We start from the raw sequence: 20,314 nt of genomic DNA, 5'->3' as shown, positions 1-20,314 counted from the left end.
TAAAATCCCTTCTAGCTCAATACCTAGTGATTTACTAGTGATTCATTCTCTCTGTCTCTCACTCTCTCTCTCTCTCACACACACACACACACACACACACACACACACACACGTAAGCCCCATGACAGCCATTTCCCCGTTTTTCCATTCCTATAACAATGCCTGGCACATAGCTAGGCACGCAACCAACACTTGATGAATGAAAAAACGTGTGCATCAATGAATGATCATCTTTTGGGGTAACGCTTGGCCAACCAAGGTTTTCAAGACTGGGATCAATTAACCAAGTAACAAACTAGTAAAACTAACCAACCATGTTAGCTCACGACTCGTTGCTCTGGAGGGACTTAAGAAAGGGACCAATATGGCACCTACACTCACACTTTGAGTCTCCCTGAAGCCATCAGAGAGTAGGAGAGTGGGTTCCCTCCTGTTATATTTCATGGGTCATGCTTCTTGCCCACAAGTCCCAGCCTGGCATCCTCCCTCCTTTCTACATTTCCCATTTTCCTCTCCATCCTCTACCCCCGCAGAGCCGTCAAGTTCTCAGCCAAGCTGATGGGGCAGGCCATGGCCAAGAGGGTCAAGGCTACCATCCTCTACGCCACAGAGACAGGCAAATCGCAGGCTTATGCCAAAACCTTGTGTGAGATCTTCAAACACGCCTTTGATGCCAAGGTGGGTAGGGGGCAGTGCCAGCTCTCTGGCCCCTCATGGTAAAGCTGGTGATGGGAGAGAGGGAATTCAGCAGAGAAAGAACCCTTTGAGAATGCGAGATAGCACATCGGAAGCTGCCCATCAGCTCTCTCACGCCCATTTCCATATATTTCAGGGGAATGTGATGCTTCTCTCCCTGTGAACCCTCCAGGAGTCCAGGAATCATAAGCCCCATCTCTAGAGAAAAAGATTAGAAAGTTTATGAAAAACACTTCTGGAGTCAGTTTGGGAAGTTCTGCATTTAATGTGGTTCATTAGGTTTCTTTGCTGCAGGACTTCTCAGAGCCTTTAATCTGCACGTATGTGTTATCCTCTCCAAAAGAGAGGAGGAGAGAATATAAATGTTTCCCAAAGACATTTGCTTACGGCTCACTTATTTTTAAGGAGTATCTCAGGAGACTGGGCTTCCCTAGAACCTACTTTGAGAAATGTTGCTCAAGTAAAGCTAAGATACAGGGCAAAATGATCTTTCCCTAAGGCGGGTATCTCAGACCTGTTTGGCCCAGATCCTCCACACTGCTGGAAGGAGGATTAGAAAGGAAGCGAGCAGACAATTGGTCAAATCCAGCTGGGTCATTCCCAGCCTAAATGTCATCAAGAAGATTCCAGCATCCTTTGGTTGTAAGAAGCCCAGGAGTCCCAATCAAGATCTGTCTCGCTGGCAGCGAACCTATTGCCCCAGACCCTCTGTGGTCCTTCAGGGCACAGGTGACCACAGAAAGGTCCCACACTGCCAAGGATCTTTTAGTTCTACCCACTCGAGCCCATCTAAATAGTGGTACCTAGAACCTTTGGATCTCCTTCCAAAGGAGATGGCTCAAGATGACTCATCTTCTTCCTCTCTTCTCTTCCCCCATCACTTTCTTCTCTCCTACCCGCTTCTCTCTCCTCATCACCTTCTTCCTTCCTCTCCCCACCCCTCATTCTGCCACCTAGGTGATGTCCATGGAAGAATATGACATTGTACACCTGGAACATGAAACTCTGGTCCTTGTGGTTACCAGCACCTTTGGCAACGGAGACCCTCCCGAGAACGGGGAGGTGAGATGACCTTTTACCTGTTCTGACATGTGTTTCTATCAGCAGGAAAGAAGGGCATCAGTCACACCTGCTATTCAGTAGCAAATCCTCCCAGACCCTCAAAGCCAGTGACCTCAATTTGGATCTAAGTTCTGCCAAGGTTGGACAATTCCAAGTCCTCAGTCTATTGGTGTCCACTAACCAGCTGGTCCCTGGTGACCATGTTGTCCCCTGAGTGAGCTACTTCTTTGGAACGGATGCTCCAATCAAGAGCTTGGTGTCCCCTGCTCCAGATGAGAGAAGCAGGAACAGTATTTTTGTAGAAAGCCACAAAGGGGATTTGTGTGGTGGGGTTGGTGGGGGAAGTCCACCCCTGTAGCCCTTTATAGACAACCCTCTTCCACATGCAGTGCTGCTGCCCAGGGTGAGCCCCTGACATCCTGGCCCCCAGGCATCAGGCTCCTCTTTTGCCAGTCAGGACCACAGACCCTCAGAGCCCGACCCTGTTCCAGATTTAATCACGCATGCCTCACTTTTTTCTCCTCTTTTCTGGCCTCCAGAAATTTGGCTGCGCTTTGATGGAAATGAGACACCCCAACTCTGTGCACGAGGAAAGGAAGTAAGTAAATGACCCGCCAGTGTCACGTGACTCCCTGTGAGGGTAACTGAAAATTGGCTTTCGGCATCTGGGGTTTACGTCTGAGTTCTGGATAGTTTTGTGACCTGAAGTCCATTTGTGACTGATTTTAGCCTGTGGGTGTCTGTGGTCCACTGGGGCGGATATTTTGGTCTTTGGTCACTTCACAGCCCTGTGCCTCAGTTTCTTTTTCCATCAAATTGGGTTTATTCCACCTGCATGAACTTTCTAATTTGTAAGAATCATATTAGAAAATATATGTCAGCGTCCTATGAAAAGTTGAGTGCTATGGAAATAGCAGTTCTTATTATGGCCACCTTTTGGAAACCTACATTCAGAATCAGCGAGCTTCTTTCCCTAGAACTTTTCCATCTGATGTTCTTGGTGGAGTTGCAACCACTAACGTGGAGGCTGACTTCAAAAGAAAAGATATCTCAGGACTTCCCTGGTGGTCCAGTGGTTAGGACTTGGCACGTTCACTGCCAAGGGCCCGGGTTCAATCCCTGGTCAGGGAACTAAGATCCCATAGGCCACACAGTGTGGCAAAAAAAAAAAAAAAAGATAAAAAGTTAATATATCTCATAAGGCGAAAAATGCCTGAGGTCAAAAGATGTTCCTGATGAAATTGCATCTAACATGGGGTTGGGTTCTAAAACTGTTTTATAAGGTGATAACCCATAACCAAAATTACCCTTGAAAAGCCCTTAAATCCCCCCAAAGTAGAGGACATATGGCCTACAGAGCATATGTACATACAGAGCTGCCTTTCTATGACAGCATCACGGTGTTTCCTCCACCACAGAACAGGTCGTAAGCTGAGCATCCGATGTCATTGCTGGCTGGCGGTTAGAGGCTGTGTTCTGCACAGCATCCCTCTTGGTTTTCTTTCAGTCAAGCACACGTCTCCAAAGTTGCCTACATTCCGTATCCAGGGGGCAGCTGAGTCCCTGGTGGTCAGCCCTCCTTCTGTGCTCGAGGCCAACATCTTAGTCCTCACTCTCCCTGACTCTCTCCTCCCCACCCCATCCTGGTGGCTTCCAGCAGGTCCCCCTCACCCCCTCCTCCAGGGAGAGGTAGGGCACCATCCATTCTCCCCTCTAGGTACCCGGAACCCTTGCGTTTCTTTCCCCGTAAAGGGCCTCCCCTCCCCCGAGGTGACACAGAAGTCCACGGTCTGGCTGCCGCCCGTGACAGCCAGCACAGGTAGTGTGTGTGTGAGCGCACGTGCGTGTGCATGTGCGTGCAAGCACGTGTGCTCATGTATGCCCTGTGTTCGTGTGCATGCGTGAATGGCACGAGCACAGGTGTGCACGGCGATGTGCGTGTGTGTGCGCGCGCGCGCCCAATGCTGCAGCGTCCAAGCCACACCCAGGTCTCTAGGAGACTTGAGTTCTAACCCAGGCTGGGCCACTAACACGCTGAGCAGCTTTGAGCAAGTTGCTTGACCTCTCTGGGCCTCCGTCTTTCTCATCTGCCAAATGGGGAGAAACTGTCTCTGCCCCGACTACCTCTGGGAGCTGTTGCAAGCATTGAAGGGCCATAACAAAGAGAAAGGCATTTGGAAAAACCTCAAGCCTCATACAAATACATGTGCTGTTATTTTTACCCCACAACCATCAACCATCCCTCCCACACTAACAACACAGCCACCCCCTGATATGTTACAGGACTTATTTGGAGAAGTGACTCAATGTGAGACTATTTTAGGGCAGAAAATACACTTACATATATTTAGAACTTTCCTGATGCCGGAGCGAAAACTTTGAAGAACATCCAGCTTAGAAACCCTGCTGCCAGAATGCGCAATTTCTTTTTTTGTCTTTTGCACTCAGATTTGTGTGTTGAGTTTTTGTGTTTTGGTTTTTGATTTGAGGGGTTCTTTTTTTTTTGTTTGGGGGTTTGTTTTGTTTTGTTGGTCTTGGAGATTTTTTTGGTTTGGTTTTGTTTGGTTTTGTTTTTGCCTCATCTGAGAACAAAACGTAACACTTTTAAAGGAAAACTGGGAAACCATTCTTGCTTTTGTTTTTTTAAATCTCAAGGCTGCTGAGCCTCCGATGCTGGGTTTCAGTCCCAATGCCATCTTTCTTCCCCTTTGAAACAACCTCATAAGAGATCCAATCTCTTTTCAGGCTGAACATTTTTCACTTTTACTTGAAGTGTGAAATGTGAGAGACCCTTGAAATGTCTAAAGACCATAACTTTATTGAAAGAGAATGTTGTAGTGGTTACCAGTAGCGGGGGGGGGGGGGGGGGGGGGGGGAGGAGTTAGGGGTAGGGGATTAAGAGGTACAAACTATTATGTATAAAATAAACTACAATGTTATATTGTACAACACAGGGAATATAGTCCATATTTTATGATAATTATGAATGGAGTATATAACCTTTCAAAATTGTGAAGCACTATATTGTACCCCTGTAACTTAATATTATACATCAACTATACGTCAGTTTTTTTTAATGGAAAAAATTTTTTAAAAAGAAAATGTTGGATGCGGTAGTCCTGCACCATCCAATACACCTTTCTATGCTCACATAAGTGCTCTATATCTGTGCCATCCTCTACGGCAACCACTGGCCACACATGGCTGTTGAGCACTTGACATGAGGCTGGTGCACATGGGGAACAGAATGTTTCGTTGTATTGAATATGAATGAATTTAACTTTAAATAGCCACACACAGCCAATGGCTACTGCAGTAGACAGCACGGGTGTGGTTCTTGGCTACTCAGCAGGAGGTGTGGGAACCAGCAACATCTCCTGTTAGAAATGCAGAATCTCAGGCCCTACCCTGGACCTACTGAATCAGAAACTGCATCTTACCAAGATCCCAGAATGATTCCTGTACTCGTTAAAATTGGGAAAGCCAGGAAACATGGTCTGATGGGTTAAGGGGTGGTCTGTTCTTCCTGAGTCAAGTGTGGTCTGACACCTTTTCTTTTTTTTTTTCAGTTTTAATATTTTTTTATTGAAGTATAGCTGATTTACAGTGTTGTGTTCATTTCTGCTGTATGGCAAAGTGACTCAGTTATATACAGATATACATTATTTTCCATATTCTTCTCTATTATGGTTTATCCCAGGATATTAAATATAGTTCTCTGTGCTATACAGTAGGACCTTGTTATTTATCCATTCTATATATAAAAGCTTACATCTGCTAACCCCAGCCTCCCACTCCATCCCTCCCCCAACCCCCTCCCCCCTGACAACCGCCAGTCTGTTTTCTATGTCCGTGATTCTGTTTCTGCTGAAAACGTTTCAATACAGGTACCATCAAATGATGTCTAGGTGTCATTTTGGCAGGCGAGGGTGAGTTGATACATTCTAGACAAAGCCACAGGTGTGTTATGGTCTCACTCAACACCCAAGGGAAGGTCCTAGAACCAGGGCTGGTGATTTGGAGACCCACAGGTGTGTTATGGTCTCACTCAACACCCAAGGGAAGGTCCTAGAACCAGGGCTGGTGATTTGGAGACCCACAGGTGTGTTATGGTCTCACTCAACACCCAAGGGAAGGTCCTAGAACCAGGGCTGGTGATTTGGAGACACACTGGGGTGTTGACCCCAGGAGGGGGCTCCAAGCTCACAGACCCCCTTTCCGTCTTGGCAGGAGCTACAAGGTTCGGTTCAACAGCGTTTCCTCATACTCTGACTCCCGCAAATCATCCGGTGATGGGCCGGACCTCAGGAACAACTTTGAGAGCACAGGGCCTCTGGCGAATGTGAGGTGAGCGGGGGGCCCGGGGCGTCAGTGACGACAAAGGCTCTTGGGGAGCTGGACTGAGTTACAAAGTGGGTTCTTTGCTGGGGGTTGGGGAGGTCTCCCTTCCATTTCTGTTTATCCCTCAAATAACCAGCTGCACTCTGGCTCTTCGGGGACGTTCCCCCCACCACCACCATTAAAGCATGCTACCTGGATCCCTCCTGTGGCCTCTTCCTATCACGCTCCTTCAGAGCCCCCATCACCCACGTTTCACCCCATCACACAAATTCCACATCATTTGTGCTGAAGGATGTTAGTCCTCCAGACCTTACTCAACCTGTTCCCTTCGTAAGCACTATGTTTTATATTTAACAGAAGCTTCCAGGGACCCCCTGCCATGACCCAGTGGTTCTCACCATTGGATGCTCATCAAAATCACCTGGAGACGTTTGCAATATACAGATCACCAAGCCCCGCCTCCAGAGATTCTGATGTAGTTGATCTAAAATTGGGCCCAAGCATTGCTTTTTCTTTATTTTTTACATCTAATTGTCTCCAATGTGCAGTCAGATTCAAAATAATATACTGCCCTGACCCCACGTCTCCCAAAGCATAGTCACATCCCATGAGAGCATTTGAGACAGTACATGGACAGATGGTTTCCATGTCAATGGTTGTGGATGGTTGTTTAATGGGTATTTGGAACAAAAGAAAACTGGATGCCAAACCCTTGGTTTCATGGATATTGGTCAAGATGAGGCTGGAGGTAAACAGAGTGTTGAGGCCCAGCCGTGCATCTCTTACACCTGTACCAGCTGAACCTTCTCCACACCTGCTCAGGACAGTGCTTAGCAGACGATAGAGATCACAGGGTTCCTAGATGTTCAAGTATTGTTTCCATCAGTACACATCTTTTTTTTCTGGCCAGGCCACATGTCTTGTGGGATCTTAGTTCCCTGACCAGAGATTGAACCTGGGGCCACCGCAGTGAAAGCACCGAGTCCTAACCACTGGCTGCCAGGGAAGTCCCCATCTGTATGCTTGCTAATAAACTTTTTATTTTTTTAAAGACATTTTAGGTTCACAGCAAAATTGAGGGGAAGGCACAGAGATTTCCCATGTACTCCCTGCTCACCCCCCAGCGCGCACACACACACACACACACACACACACACACACACACGCCTCCTCCACCATCAGCATCCCCCACCACGGTGGTGGTACATTTATACAATTGATGAGCCTACATTGACATGTCATTGTCACCCAGGGCCCATAGTTTACATTAGGGTTCACCCTTGGTTCACCCTTGAACTGATGAGTTTTGACATCAGTTTATTTTCTTTAGCTTGACATTGAAGCATCCGTGGTTTGATGGTCAGACTCATTTTTCCCTTATTAAATCTATCATGGCTTACAGCAGGGCTTGGCAAACTACAGCCCATGGGCCAAATCCAGCCTGGCCACTGTATATTTTTGTACAACCCACGAGCTCAGAATGGTTTTTACAGACGGACATTTACAATTTATCTGATGATAGAAAACATTACCTTTGAACCTCAATTAAGCAAAATGCTAACCCCCCAAGAAGAATTCCATCCTTCTCATTAGTAGACATATACAACTAAAAAATTGTACCCAGCAACTATTACTATTTTTATATTTTTAATTTTGTCCAAAAGCATGCAGGAACTTATTTTCTTTCTTGTTATATGGGTATCTGCATAATATCTTCGATTTTCCTTCTTGGCATACAAGCCTGAAAATATCTACTATGTGGCCCCACATATAATAAGTTTGCCAACTTCTGGTTTGGAAGCTTAAAAAATAGGAATTTTTGAAATCATAAGGTGAAGATTGCGATGAAATGTGAGTCTAGGGAGTGACTATGACACAGGCCTTCAGGTGCATCGGGAAGCGTGTTGATGAGTTAATCACCCGGAATGTCTCTTAGTGAGCACCAGTGGGTTTGAATAGCTAGTGAGTACAAATTAAAAGCAAATTAAACAGCACTATTGAGTAAATAACAGTATCGCTGGCAGTCGAGTATGGTGGATGTCTCTAACGTAATAAGTATTGGAGGTTTGGGGAACAACGCCTTAACCACAAGCACAAAGAGTTTCCAAGTCTGTGTTAGGCTAAGGGGGATGGCTGGGGCCAGAAGTGCTGCCTCCTGCATCCTCCAGCCAGTCCACTCCTGGCCACCAGCTATCTCCACCTGTCAGGTCACTGCCCTGCAGGGAAAAGGTGAGGAACCCAGCTAAAGGAGGATCATAGGTGATGGGGAAACATGCTACCTAATCCCACATCCTTCCCTTGAAAAAGCTCTGGAACCCCAGAGAAAGAAGGCAGGAGAGGAGAGGAGAATGAGATGAAAAAGCATTAAAGTAGATTTAAAAGGAGTAGATAATAACCTATGTTAACTTTCCCTTGATCTCTGAGACCCCGTCTCAAGCTCAATCTCCAATAACAGCGGGTCCCTTCCCAACTTGCCCCACCTCCTTCCTTCATCCCCCATCGTAATCTTTTACCATCCTGGCTCCATCATTCTGAAAAAGAGATTCAGGGGCAGAGCCAGACCCTGTAAGGAGTAGGTTGAACAGCTCCACTCCTTGGCTTGTCTGAAATGACAGTCACCACAGAACCCTCCAATCTGGGAAAGAAGCAAGTTGGGGTGTTGTTCATGTCCCACTTGCAAACCTGTCCATCCAGTCCCAATGAGGTCAAGACCCACAGTCAGGACCAAGATCTGGAAGTGTGACATCAAGTCCCTGCAGGACTGAGGGGCCACCTGGGACACAGCCCTCCACTTCCCAAACTTCAGGAAAATCTCATTAATTTGACCCCCATTGATTCAAACACTGACACTTCCTTGGTGGCATCTATGCAAAGAGACTTTGTGAAGCAAATCAGTTTCACAGATGTTGCAAGGGGTGGAGCCAGCATATTTATAAATCTTTCAATCCTTTTAGAAGAACGTGTTTACATACCAACATTGTACATGTTAAGGACAAATCCTTCTGCTCTCCTTGTTAACACAGGTCCCCAAGAACTGCTATGCTAGCGTTTTCATTCTCTTTGTATTTAAAACTAATCTAGTTATATCATGAGTAGAGTCAAGTCTTCCACTAATGTAGACTCATTTCTCCAACTGGTCCAGCTTAGAAAGGGACACAGGAGAGACAGCCGATGGTTCTGGGTCACTGCTATCCCCAACTCATCCTCCTTAGGACCAACTGGGACTTTTCTCCTGAGGACAGCAGTACCTAGCAGAGACGTAGGGAGAGCAGGGCTGGGGCTCCCAGGCTTAAAGACAGCCTTCCTCAGATGGGCTTGGGGTAGTCTGACCACCACAGGCTAAACATTGTCCTTCTGGAGGTACCAGATGTCTTCATCTGCTTGGACAGCCATAACAAAATACCACACCCTGAGGGTCTTCAAAAATAGAAATTTATTTTCTCACAGTTCTAGGGGCTCAAGTCCAAGATCAGTATGCCAGTATGACTAGTTTCTGGTGAGGCCTCTCTTCCTGGCTTGCAGACCGCTGCCTTCTTGCTGTGTCTTCACAGGGCCTTTCTTCTGTGAGCATATAGGGAGGGTGGGGAGAGAAAGAGAGAGAGCTCTCGGGTGTCTCTCCCTCTTCTTATAAGGACACGAATCCTGTTGGATTAGGGCCCCACCTTTATGATCTTATTTGATCTCAGTTACCTCCTTGAAGGCCCCATCTCCAAATACAGTCACATTGGGGGACAGGGCTTCAACATATGAATTTGGGGGGACATACCTGTCCATAACCCAGACACCATGCCTCCCCAGTCCCCTAGAGTGGACCTTCTGTTGTCTTCTTGACAGGTTCTCTGTGTTTGGCCTTGGCTCACGAGCATACCCTCACTTCTGCGCCTTTGGACATGCCGTGGACACCCTCCTGGAAGAGCTGGGCGGGGAGAGGATCCTGAAGATGAGGGAAGGGGATGAGCTCTGTGGGCAGGAAGAGGCTTTCAGGACCTGGGCCAAGAAGGTCTTCAAGGTAACTGTCTGCTCAGATCTCAGAGACCCAGAGAGAGAAGTCATGTCCCCAGTGATCCCCAAAGACAGAGTACCTAAACCATCAGAAATAGAAGAAACTTGAGAAAATCCTTGGTACTTCCTTCATGTTCCAACCAGGAGACAGCTTCAAACAATTCAGATGAGTTTGGGTGGTCTTAAGATACTCATTTTCCACCCAGAAGCCAACCTCCTGCATTAAGGGTAAAGAGTTGGTCTATAAAAAGTTATAGAATCTTGGGACTTCAGGGCTGGGAGAAATCCATCCCTCACTCACATTTGGTAGACAAGTAAACAGAAAACATAGAGTTGGTTAACCAAACCAGGAAGGGCCATGCCTCGGGCTGGATCTCAGATCTCACCAATTTGTCTGCTTCGACAGTTTTATTCCTCTTGTGCTAGTTCTTCAATGACCAATAAAGCAGCTACTAGCCACAAATGGTCGTTTAAATGTCAACTACTTAACATTAAATATGATGAATGGATAAATAAAATGTAGTGTGTCCATACAATGGGATATTTCTTGGCCATAGAAAGGAATGAAGTGCTGATACCTGCTACAACAAGAATGAACCTTAAAGACATGCTCTAAGTGGAAGAAGCCAGACACAAAAGGACACTTACTATATGACTCCATTTTCATGAAATGTCCAGAATAGGCAAATCCATAGAGACAGGAAGTAGGTTAGTGGTTGTCAGGGATTTGGGGGAAGTGGAAAATTGGTGTGACCACTAATGGGTATAGGGTTTCTTCTGGGGTGATGAAAATGTTCTGAAGATGGATAGTGGTGGTGATTGCATAACCATGTAAATTACATACATACAACTAGATATAAATTGAGTAGAATTTAAAATTCCACTCCTCAGCTGCACTAGTTGCATTTCGTGTGCTCAATAGCCACTAGTGACTAGTGGTTACCATATGAGACAATTAGAATGTTTCCATCATGATAGGACATCCTATTGGATAGCACTTTTCTAGATATGAGGTCAAGAGAATACATGAGCAATGGCCTCTATATGCACGTGGAGCGTGATGCAATTGGCCATCCTGGGAAAAATGAAAAAGCAATGTGGACCCACCTTTACCTGCTCCTGCCTTAGCCCTGGAATGCATTCTTATCAGCAGCCCCAGGAGAAAGGGGACTTGCCACCTTCCATCATGCAAGTGACACTTCATCCTGACAAAGAAAGCAAAAGGGGAAACTGGGGCCCCGGAGCTATAAGGATATCTGGGTGAGGAGGCTGTGTTGATGCACTTGTGCCTACATTTCTTCCTAAGCAAAGAGAACCAAGATAACTTGGCTCTTTTCATACCTGCAGATAACTATATGGTTCTTGACTTCAATCAGCCATCACTGAGCCTCCCAGAAGCAGGGCCTGCTACAAGCTATCATACCCTTTAAGCTATCACATCCTCCATCCTCCCAGCCCACTCCCAGCCCTACCAACCACTAAATCTACTTTCTGTCTTTATAGGTTTGCCTATTCTGGACATTTCATGTGAATGGAACCATAATATGTGGTGTTTTGTAACTGACTTCTTTCACTTAGCATAATGCTTTCCTGGTGCATCTACACTGTAGCATGTTTCAGTACTTCAGTCCTTTCTGTGGGCAAAATAACATTCCATTTTATGGCTATACCATGTTTTGTTTATCCACTCAGCAGTAAAGGGACATTCGGATTATTTTAAAATCAACATGAGGCTAAAAAATGGTATTTAAAAAACCTACCTTTGAAAACCTTTGGAATTATCCATGGTTCTTAATCTCCAAAAACCTGAATTATGAACAGTAATTCTTAGAATCACTGAAGTTGGAGAACTTATGAACTTGGCAAAAAAAAAAGAAAGAAAAATTTATATGCCGGTATCCAAACATGCAATATATTCTGCCTTTAATATAATTTTTCAATCTTTAGAGGAAGACAGGAAATTCTAAGGTGTTTACTTTCTTGTTTAATGTTAAACCTCTGCACAAGTTGGTTTTAGGAATAAATGACATAATAGAGTTATGTATGAAATAGAGGTCAGAGCCCAAAGTCAGTAGTAAATGTGGTATGTCCAGCCCATCGAAAGCACTCAAAAAATAAGGATGGATTTGTTGATGAGTGGATGAGTGGGTAAATGGATGGAGAGAAGGATGGATAGGTGGGTGGATGGATGGATGGAAAGAAGGAGGGAGGGAAGGGAGGAAGGGAGGAAGAGAGGTTGGAGGGGGCATGGCGGATGAATGGATGGAGGGAGGGAAGGAAAGGAAAGGAAGGGAGAGAGAGGAAGGGAGGAAAGGAGAATGGAGGGAGGGAGGATGGATGGAGGGATGGAGGGATGGGTAGATGGGAGAATGGGTGGAGGGAGGGAGGGAGGGATGGATGGGTGGATGGATGGATACATACTATGACTTGAGCCGTGGGGGAGGCACCCCCTTACCTGAAAGAGGTCACCGAAAGCCCCATGTGTGCCACAGGCAGCCTGTGATGTGTTCTGTGTGGGAGATGACGTCAACATAGAGAAGGCGAACAACTCCCTCATCAGCAACGACCGCAGCTGGAAGAGAAGCAAGTTCCGCCTCACCTACGTGGCCGAAGCTCCAGAACTCACACAAGGTACCTCCCGCCCCCCGCCTGGGGAGACGTTCATGACAGTGGGGGAAAGGAAGACAGGAGTTCTCACCTCCGAAAGGTCCTCAGAGAAGGTGGGCTTCATTGCTTTGGTCTCCCTTTAGCGCAGTGCTCCCAGGAAGGAGGTGGTCAGGAGAAGCTGGAGACTTTTTTATTGACAACGGTTTCACCCCATCTCAGGAAGACTGTTGTTCTTCTGCCCCCAGGTCTATCCAACGTCCATAAAAAGCGGGTCTCAGCTGCTCGACTCCTCAGCCGTCAAAACCTTCAGAGTGCTAAATCCAGGTAGGAGCACCTTGGTCCCCTCAGGTTCCTCACCTCTGCCCCAGACGCCACCCACAGTAAGGAAGGAGCCCTTAGGCTCCAAGGACTGGCTTCCTATCACCATTCAAAGGGTCCCCGAGACCCCCTTGCTGCTTTGCAGCATCTTGGTTTTCTGCTTTCCCTTTGCCAAGCTCCAGCCTGCAGGGATGAAAAAAGTAAATGGTTGGGAGCTCTCTGGCAGTCCAGTGGTTAAGACTCCGCTCTTCCACTCCGGGGGTTCGGATTCTATCCTTGGTCAGGGAACTAAGATCCCACAAGCTGCGTGGTGCAGCCAAAAAAAGAAAAGAAAGAAAAGAAAAGAAGAAAAAAGAAAAAAGTAAATGGTGATGACCTCCGTGGAAAAGGAAAAGAGAAAGGTTTTATGAAGAATTTTTAATAGAGACCACACCCTTGTCAAACCGCTAATGTTCATTGTAATGTGTATCTTAGAAATCACTTAGCCCGACATTTCCTCCTTGTGGATACTTCTCTGGTGTCCTGAGAAATGGCCTCTCGGTCTCTGCGTAAATTCCTTTGGGATGATGGGAGGTTTATTAACCTGTAAAACAGCCCCCTCTGTGTTTTGAGGTCCTAATTGTTAGAAGTTATCTTCCTATTGCTTATAACAAAAGCATATGGTTATAGCACTTCATATGGATCCTAGGTTACACTCTCTAGTGACACCGAAAATAAAGTCAGTTCTTCCAACGAGAGAGTTGCCGACAGCCAAGGTCAGCGACCAATCTCTCCCTGGTCCTCATTCCTTCCAATGGTTCTTCCTAAGAACTAGTTTCCCAAACCTTTTGCTTTAGTGAAAGGACACACTCTGTCCTGCTGGAAATGTCACTCTCAGACCTGGTGACAGTGCAGTAGAGGTCCTGTGATCACTGCCAAGTGCACTAAAGCTATTATTACCATCCCGATCCGGACAGCACGCGCTGATGCTGCCCAGGACTGCAGGCGCTGTCATTACGGCCACGCCACTCTCTCATTAAGCTTACGTCCTTGCTGCTCTTGGACGCGAAGTCTTTTTCAGAATGATCAGGCCAGGTCCCTGCATCCCTGCTAAATTTTTTAGCAGTAAAGAAAGCATTGATGCCCGTTGAATGGAATCTTTTTCACTTTGAGATCGCGATTCTTTGCATAGTACAAAGGGTAGGCTCTCCAGCTGGACAGCCCTGAGTTCTGACCCCAGGGCTGCCATGTACCGGCTGTGTGACCTTGGGCAAGTCCCTTGGGTCTTCTGAACTCCTTACCTAAACTGAGAGCAATAGCTATAAAGCTTGCCAACGTGTATCTAGTGCTTCTGTGTGCCAGGCACTGTTTTGAATCCTCTCTGTGTAGGATCTCCCAGAGTTCTGACCAGCCCGAAGTAGGTACTATTATCATCCACGTTTTAAATATGAAAAATGGCAATTAGAAAATGCAAGGGGCCTTTTCAAGGTCACACAGACTCAGTTCTCTGACTCCAAAGTCAAAATCCCAAATGATTATATCTGTGGCCTCAACAGCATCACAAGGCTGTGTTAAAAACAGCACACACAAAGCAACTAGGATATCCTATGTTGCCATTACAATTCCTTACCCATCGCAGCTTCACACACCTGCAAATTTAATATGTGTGCTTTCTACGTGGACATAAAACCCTTCTTTTTTATTGACGTATAGTTGATTTACAATGTTGTGTTAATTTCTGCTGTACAGCAAAGTGATTCAGTTATACACATATATATGTTCTTTTTTTAATATTCTTTTCCATTATGGTTTGTCACAGGATATTGAATACAGTTCCCTGTGCTATACAGTAGGACCTTGTTGTTTATCCATTCTATATGTAATAGCTTACATCTGCCAGCCCCAACCTCCCACTCCATCCCTCCCCCAACCCCCTGCACCTTGGCAACTGCCAGTCTGTTCTCTATGCCTGGACATAAAACTTTTGATAAAGTGGTTAACAGGATGAAGCCCCAGGGCCACCATGTTCTCTCCCAGATCCTCAAACACTAAAGAAATGGATTGGGAAGTTAACCAATTGGAATACTTAGTTAAATGCAATATTCAGAGCATAATGACCTCTGATATAGAAAGGGACTCTGTACTTGAAATACACATCTTACTCCCCATTTCCATCCTGTGGAAAATTACAACTTCAATAGCATCGGAAGAGCAGGGACTAAGAATCCACTGGAAATTTCTTTCAATGACAAACTATGAAAGACCAGATCACAAAAATTACTCCCCAAACCATAGTACATAAAAAGCAAGGTAATTTGCAAATGTTTTGATGCTAAGTTGGACCAAAGTCCTGGAATAACCCCCCATCCACCTCTGGAAAGGGCAGCTGACTCTGTGTGACTTGCAAGAGGATATTTAAACAAGATTAGGAACCAGAAGACTGTATTAAAATCAGTTAGGGATTAGCTCAAAAAGGATCAAAGGGCATCTAGGTGTTTAACTCTTTAAAAACACACTCCATAGCACTACCTGTTTTCAGGCTGACTACCATTTCCGGCTTTATGTGGTGGTTGTTTTGTTGGTTTTTTTAAGGATAATTGAGTTAAAAAGCATGACCCTCTCTCCCGTTTTCCCCTGCCCAAGGCCAAAGTCTCCAAGAGGCCCTTCATTGCAAGCCAAGTGCTTAAGAGGAAATAAGCCACCTTTTGAGGGTGATCCTTGCAGTTACTGCCTGGCCAGGAAATAAATTTTCTACATACAGCAATTAGCAAACAATACAGAAAAGAGAATAATGGAGCACTAATGGGTGGGGTGTGGATCATAGGTTCTAGAAGTTAGAAGGAGGAGGGGAAATGTCAGGTAGGCTTTAGATAGGCTAGTGAATAGAGGGGGGACATCTAGGAAGAGAGAATAGCAGCAAAGATGCTGAAGGGGCCTGAGCACTGGGGTATCTTGGAGAAAGATGGGACATTAAAATGGAGAGTTCGTAATGGGAGAACCCCTGATTCACAGCTCCCCTCGGGCAAAATTGCTTCTCTCCAGCCTTCCCCATCTCAACAGAGAACGTCAACGTGTGGCTTAAGCCCAAGACTCAAGCATCCTCCCTGCCTCCTCTCTCTAAATCCCACTGTCCATCGAAGTCTCAGCTGGTACTGTGGGTCTTGTCTTTCAACTACATCTCCGATCTACAACCGCCACTATTATCTGTGATCTGAGTGCCTGCCATGGCCACCTAACTTGTCTCCTTGTTTCTTGGCTTTTCTCTCAAAGATGCATTTTGCAGATAGCAGCCAGACTAGCCTTTTAAGAACGTAAATGGAAGTCTGTCCTTCTGCAGCTCCACACCCTCCAATGGCTTCCCACTGGACTTAGGAAACCTCCAAACTCCTTGTTGTGACAAGTCATGACAAGCCCCTCATGATCTGGCCTCTGCCCAGCTCTCTGGCATCCTTCTGTACCACCCACCCCTGCGTTGACCCCTCTTCCAAACACTCTAGCCTTCTTTCCCTTCCTCAAATGTGCCACACTTTTTCCGACCTCAGAGCCTTTGCACGTGCTGCTCCCCCTTTCAGGAACACTCTTCCCCCAGATCTTTGCATGTCCACTCCTTCTCATTATTCAGATCTCTGCTCAAATGTCAAATCACCAGAGATACCTCCCTGACTATCCTTATCTGCCAGTCACTTAGCCCACTGCCCCCAACCCATCAGCACCCACCCAACCTATCCACATCACCAGCCCCATTTGAGATCTTTTTAAGTTGCTTCTAAATGAGCATCAGGCCCTTTGTTATCTTTATCCATCACTTTCCCACCAGTGCCTAGAACAGTGCCTAACACTCAATACAAATTTATTGAAGGTATGAACCTGATTATCTCAAACTGCTCACAACAGAGAATGTTTACTCTTTTCACTTAAGAATAAACATAAGCTGTTTTTTTTTCCCCCATTTAATGCTGGACATTAGCAGACTGCTCTTTCATCTGCAAACCTGTCATTGACCCATTGCCATATGTGTGTGTGTGTTATGTTGCTATAGGTGGATATAAATACATCACAAGCAGGAGATACTCCGGGGGAAAGTGCTCAAGTGGCTCTGCCGCTCCAATGTTGCGCTTTTTCCCTCCCCTAAAACTTTTCAGTGGCCTATATGGGTCCCAAGCTTTGGGGGAAAAAAAAAAAAAGCTTAGAAACTCCTCTGCTTAGAAACCCCCAGCAGAACGGAGATGTAAGACAATTGGTCTCCAGGCTAGTGCTACCCACTAGGGGATCAGCTCCCTGCAAAGCTTCAAGGACCAGCCCACTGAGGTGTCCTAGGGCCCTGCTGTGGTTCAGTGCTGGCATTCTCCACACGCCATGCCTGATCAACCGCTTGCACAGTGTCCCTGGCCAAATTCCCAGCAGAGCTTGGGTCCACCTCGTGGCCCACCTGCCAGCTCCATTCCCATCCCTGCCCGCTACCTGCCTGACCACCTTCCGTCACGTTCAAGAGCACTTAGGGGAAGTGGCTGTGAGCGTAAGCCAGCTCAGCAAGTTCGGGTCCTCCGCGTTTCTATTTTGTGCCGGCCAAAGGAATGGAGGCAAACGTACTTGTGAAAGAAATCGTGATGATCTGGGAGAAAGTGGAAATTGATTTGCGGGCCTTTCAAAGGCTTCCCGTGGTTGGCGCTGGAGGCTCCCAAATTAGCAACCCCGCAGCGCCCCCTGTTGGCTATCCGCCTCTGCTACTTCCCTTCCTGGAGCTGGGAGGGGGTGATGATGTCTTGCTCTCAGGGAACCAAAAGATTGGTGTGAGCTCAGAGTAGAATCAGTCATCCAAGCCCACTTAATGGACTAGATTAATGCCCCAGAGAGGGCAAAATCTGCCGAGGGAAGGAGCATGGGACCCCAGACCCCACCACCATCATTCACAATTTCAGTCACCAAGTTCCCCATCATACTAAGGACAGGGGTGCAGTGCTTCAAGAAAATACACCCAAAAAAGCAAATATGCCAGCACAACTATTTTTAATAATGGTGGCTATTTGCAGCACAAAAGGGCTCTTGGTTGTGCCAAAAACTCCTTTAAATAGCGAGTCCCATTGGTCTATTCAAGTGCTGATTTACATACCACGGAGAATGTAGAAACTTCATGTTGAATATCAAGTGTCTCCATCAACTGAAAACCAGTTGGCAGTGAAGAAAAAGCAGATCTGAAAACGCAAGTGTGATTCGAAGAATACAAAAAGATTTGATTTACCAAAGTGTAGTCATCAATCCCAAAGTTTTCAGGTATAAAAATGCAGCATATCAGTACTAAAACTTTAAAGAGGACCAGAATAATCCTAGTTTGAGAATTCATTCTCAGCACAGACCTCCTGCACATGAAATCCAAAAATCAAAAGAAAGGGCATGATGGGGCAGGCATAAACGAGTTTCTCTCTGGGTTTTCTCCTTCGTCCTATAAATTTTATAATATCACAGGATGTGTGCATAACATGAATCTGAGCTTAAGGCCATGTTCCTTTTCCTTTCCCACGACAAGATGAAGACCCCAGTTGCAAAAGGGGATGGAGCCTGGGATTCGTAGGAGAGATGGAATTTCACAGAACGGGAACATCCCTGCGTGTGGTTCCAACGGGCTGGTGGTTCCTGGCAGAACCCTGATTGGTACTAAGAACTGAGCCTATTCCAGCAGCTGGTTAATCCTGAGAGTCTGAGTTTCCCTCAATCAGTAAATGTTTCTTGAGTACCTAGTATGTGCCCTGCACAGTCCTAGGTGCCAGAATAGAGCAGTGGGAAAAACAAATTCCTTGCCCTCTAGAGTCTGCATTGTCCTGGAGGCTGGGGGGCAGGCAGGGGAGACAGCCTGCAAACCGTACAACAGAGTAAACTCTGCTGGAGGTCAGATGACGGTAAGTGCTATGGAGGAAAGAAAGGTGGGGGCAGGAAGTCAGAACGGCAAAGAGGCCTGGGGCCGGAACCCTGGGTGCTCCAATGTCCAGCTGGGGGAGATGAGGAGGCCCTGGCAAAGGAGACTGAGGAGGGGCAGCCAGAGAGAAGACCAGGGGCGCCTGAGGTGCTCAAGAGAAGGGGATTGAGAAGGAGGACGTGAGCCGTTGCGTCCAGTGCTGCTCTGATGACTACAGTGAGCCCTGGGAGCTGGCGGTCGGATTTGCCACGGAGAGCTCGTGGGCGACCTTGCTGAAAGCCGCGGTGTGGAATGATGGGGGCAGAAGTCTGATTGGCATGCGCCCCAAGGAGAACGGAAGGAGGGGAGTTGTAGCCACGAGGACAGACGAGGGAGCAAAGAAAGGGGGCAGGAGCGGGTGGCTCTCATCCCATTGTTCCCCCGCCCTTCCCTCCAGCCGATCAACCATCTTTGTGCGTCTCCACACCAACGGGAGTCAGGAGCTGCAGTACCAGCCCGGGGACCACCTGGGCGTCTTCCCCGGCAACCATGAGGACCTTGTGAATGCCCTGATGGAGCGGCTGGAGGACGCGCCCCCTGTCAACCAGCTGGTGAAGGTGGAGCTGCTGGAGGAGCGGAACACGGCTTTAGGTAACTATGGCCGGGCTGGGTACCCCACCCGGCCACCGCCAAGCGCACTTCTCTTCTCCAGGGAGTCCCAAAGCAGCGGTATCTGGGAAGAGAAGACTTGTTCTTCTTCCCGATCATCATTCCGGGTAGGAGAGTGGGTCTCTGTCACCCCCAACTTATGAGACCGAAAGCTCCTGCTTTTTCATGGCTGAATAACCTTGGCCCAGCTGGCTAAGCAAATCAGTGTCCACGAAGCCAGGACACTGATGGTTCATCATTGAGCGAGACGGGCTTCTACCTTCCTTCATCAGCTAGACACTGATCTTAGCGGAGGCTACTCGTCTGACTTCCCTCATCACCCCTGCCTCACTGCCCACCAATAGAAGCTGCAGTCCACCCCGCTTCCTCTTAGAACCCAGAGGCACTGTGGCCCGCTGGGATTGAACCTGAAGCTCAGTGGCCACGGGGATTGAACCACATTTCTGATCTCATTAGATCAAGTCCCAACCTGTTTTAGGGACCATCCTTGACATTCTTCTTAAAGAAATTTCCAAGGCAAATGGGTCTCCGTGCTTCATCTCAGTAGCTGCAGGTGAGCTCAGAACTCAGATACAAGGAACAGGTGAGCTCAGGACTCAAGTACAAGGAACTGCAGTGACCATACATGGTAGCCCATGATGCAGAGGTGACACATCCCCTCTTCAAAGGAGCTAGGATGTAAAGTTGGGGCAGAATGTGAAAACAGGTTGTAGCCAAAGCCCTATTGAAAATCCCTTAGGAAGGTACCAC

At 46.9% G+C, this 20,314-nt stretch overlaps 1 protein-coding gene and 1 non-coding gene across 7 annotated transcripts in view; both read left to right on the top strand.

Moving 5' to 3' along the window:
* NOS1 (nitric oxide synthase 1) overlaps positions 1-20,314 on the top strand; it is a 123,377-nt gene that overhangs the window by 72,584 nt on the left and 30,479 nt on the right. For all 6 annotated transcript variants that reach the window (XM_057745190.1, XM_057745189.1, XM_057745187.1 and 3 more), the window contains 8 exons: positions 534-678; positions 1,654-1,758; positions 2,298-2,356; positions 5,989-6,105; positions 9,934-10,108; positions 12,594-12,732; positions 12,954-13,032; positions 19,353-19,546. In XM_057745190.1, the coding sequence (XP_057601173.1) occupies positions 534-678; positions 1,654-1,758; positions 2,298-2,356; positions 5,989-6,105; positions 9,934-10,108; positions 12,594-12,732; positions 12,954-13,032; positions 19,353-19,546 (1,013 nt within the window). The remainder of the gene's footprint in view (positions 1-533; positions 679-1,653; positions 1,759-2,297; positions 2,357-5,988; positions 6,106-9,933; positions 10,109-12,593; positions 12,733-12,953; positions 13,033-19,352; positions 19,547-20,314) is intronic.
* Positions 2,817-2,889, top strand: TRNAE-UUC (transfer RNA glutamic acid (anticodon UUC)). The gene has a single exon. It is a non-coding gene; the product is annotated as a tRNA-Glu (tRNA).

Source organism: Hippopotamus amphibius, chromosome 8 (assembly GCF_030028045.1).
Source record: "Hippopotamus amphibius kiboko isolate mHipAmp2 chromosome 8, mHipAmp2.hap2, whole genome shotgun sequence".
NCBI classification, from domain to species: domain Eukaryota; kingdom Metazoa; phylum Chordata; class Mammalia; order Artiodactyla; family Hippopotamidae; genus Hippopotamus; species Hippopotamus amphibius.
This window is presented reverse-complemented; position numbering and strand designations above follow the sequence as displayed.